Source organism: Eimeria mitis, genomic scaffold (genome assembly GCF_000499745.2).
Source record: "Eimeria mitis Houghton genomic scaffold, Emh_scaff3512, whole genome shotgun sequence".
Classification (NCBI taxonomy): domain Eukaryota; phylum Apicomplexa; class Conoidasida; order Eucoccidiorida; family Eimeriidae; genus Eimeria; species Eimeria mitis.
Window position 1 is genome coordinate 1,716 of NW_013571854.1, and position 970 is coordinate 2,685.

At 50.4% G+C, this 970-nt stretch overlaps 1 protein-coding gene across 1 annotated transcript; it reads right to left on the reverse strand.

Moving 5' to 3' along the window:
- Positions 1-86: 86 nt before the first annotated feature.
- Positions 87-513, reverse strand: EMH_0066800 (dynein light chain type 1, putative; the record flags this gene model as incomplete). Its single annotated transcript, XM_013498549.1, has 2 exons — positions 87-216; positions 389-513. 2 exons carry the CDS (start codon positions 511-513, stop codon positions 87-89), a joined length of 255 nt encoding a protein of 84 aa, XP_013354003.1.
- Positions 514-970: the final 457 nt, after the last annotated feature.

Below are 970 nucleotides of genomic sequence, written 5' to 3' on the forward strand. Positions count from 1 at the left end.
TAATTGCTGCTGGTGAACGCAAGAAGCAATGAGGGAAGTTCTGCTTGCATGCTCTGGGGAGGCCCCACACCTCGAGACGGCTTTTGTTACATGAGGAAGGTGTTTGGGCTTCCTAACGCGTACCAGCATGGCTGCCATTTCTCATCTAAATCCCTCTTGAGCGCTGTTGCAACTTCCTGAGCATTCGAGCCGTTGTCGCCCTCCAAAAGCTCCTTCCTGGGTAACCAACATTCGGAGGGGAGTTGTGCAGCAGTAGGACCGGAGTGCCTTTTTTTTTGCTTCTTTTCTAGCCTTTGTGCACATGTCAACTTTCAAAGCACTTTGGAGCAAGGGTGGAAGTACATTAAGATGCATGCATGGCAAGTAGGAAGGCAGGGCGGGAGCTCACGCCTTTGCTATAGTGTAGTCAAGCATATAGTCAGGCATATCGGGAGGGCTCATGACCTTTGCACTTTTATAAACAGTGAACTCCACTGTTTGGTACTCCTCCGGCTGCGCTACGTCTCCGAACATTTTCGGTTCCCTTAGGTGACCTTTGTTAGTCAAAGGCGCACCAATCCTGAGCCCCCAACTGAATTCAAGAAGACAACGGCCGGGAATATCTCAGCCTCCCTTCAAAGCATGAGGTACCTCAGATCAANACTGAATTCAAGAAGACAACGGCCGGGAATATCTCAGCCTCCCTTCAAAGCATGAGGTACCTCAGATCAAGGCCTTAGCCTCAAATGCCTTAGTGTGTTGTGCTCTGCACGGTAGGCACAGTAGTAGTAAACAATGCTGCGCCACGTCACAACCGCGGCTGGTAGGGTGCGACGGCAACTGGCAAAACAGATGAAGGCAACGGCAATTCAGTTCCGCTGGTCATAGAATCATTAAAATTAATTAATAAGTAAAGGCAGATCAGATCCGCAGAGTGAAGTGTACCGTAATGTGCGATCGGCATGGTGGGCTGGCCTCCAGGCGCTCTGCT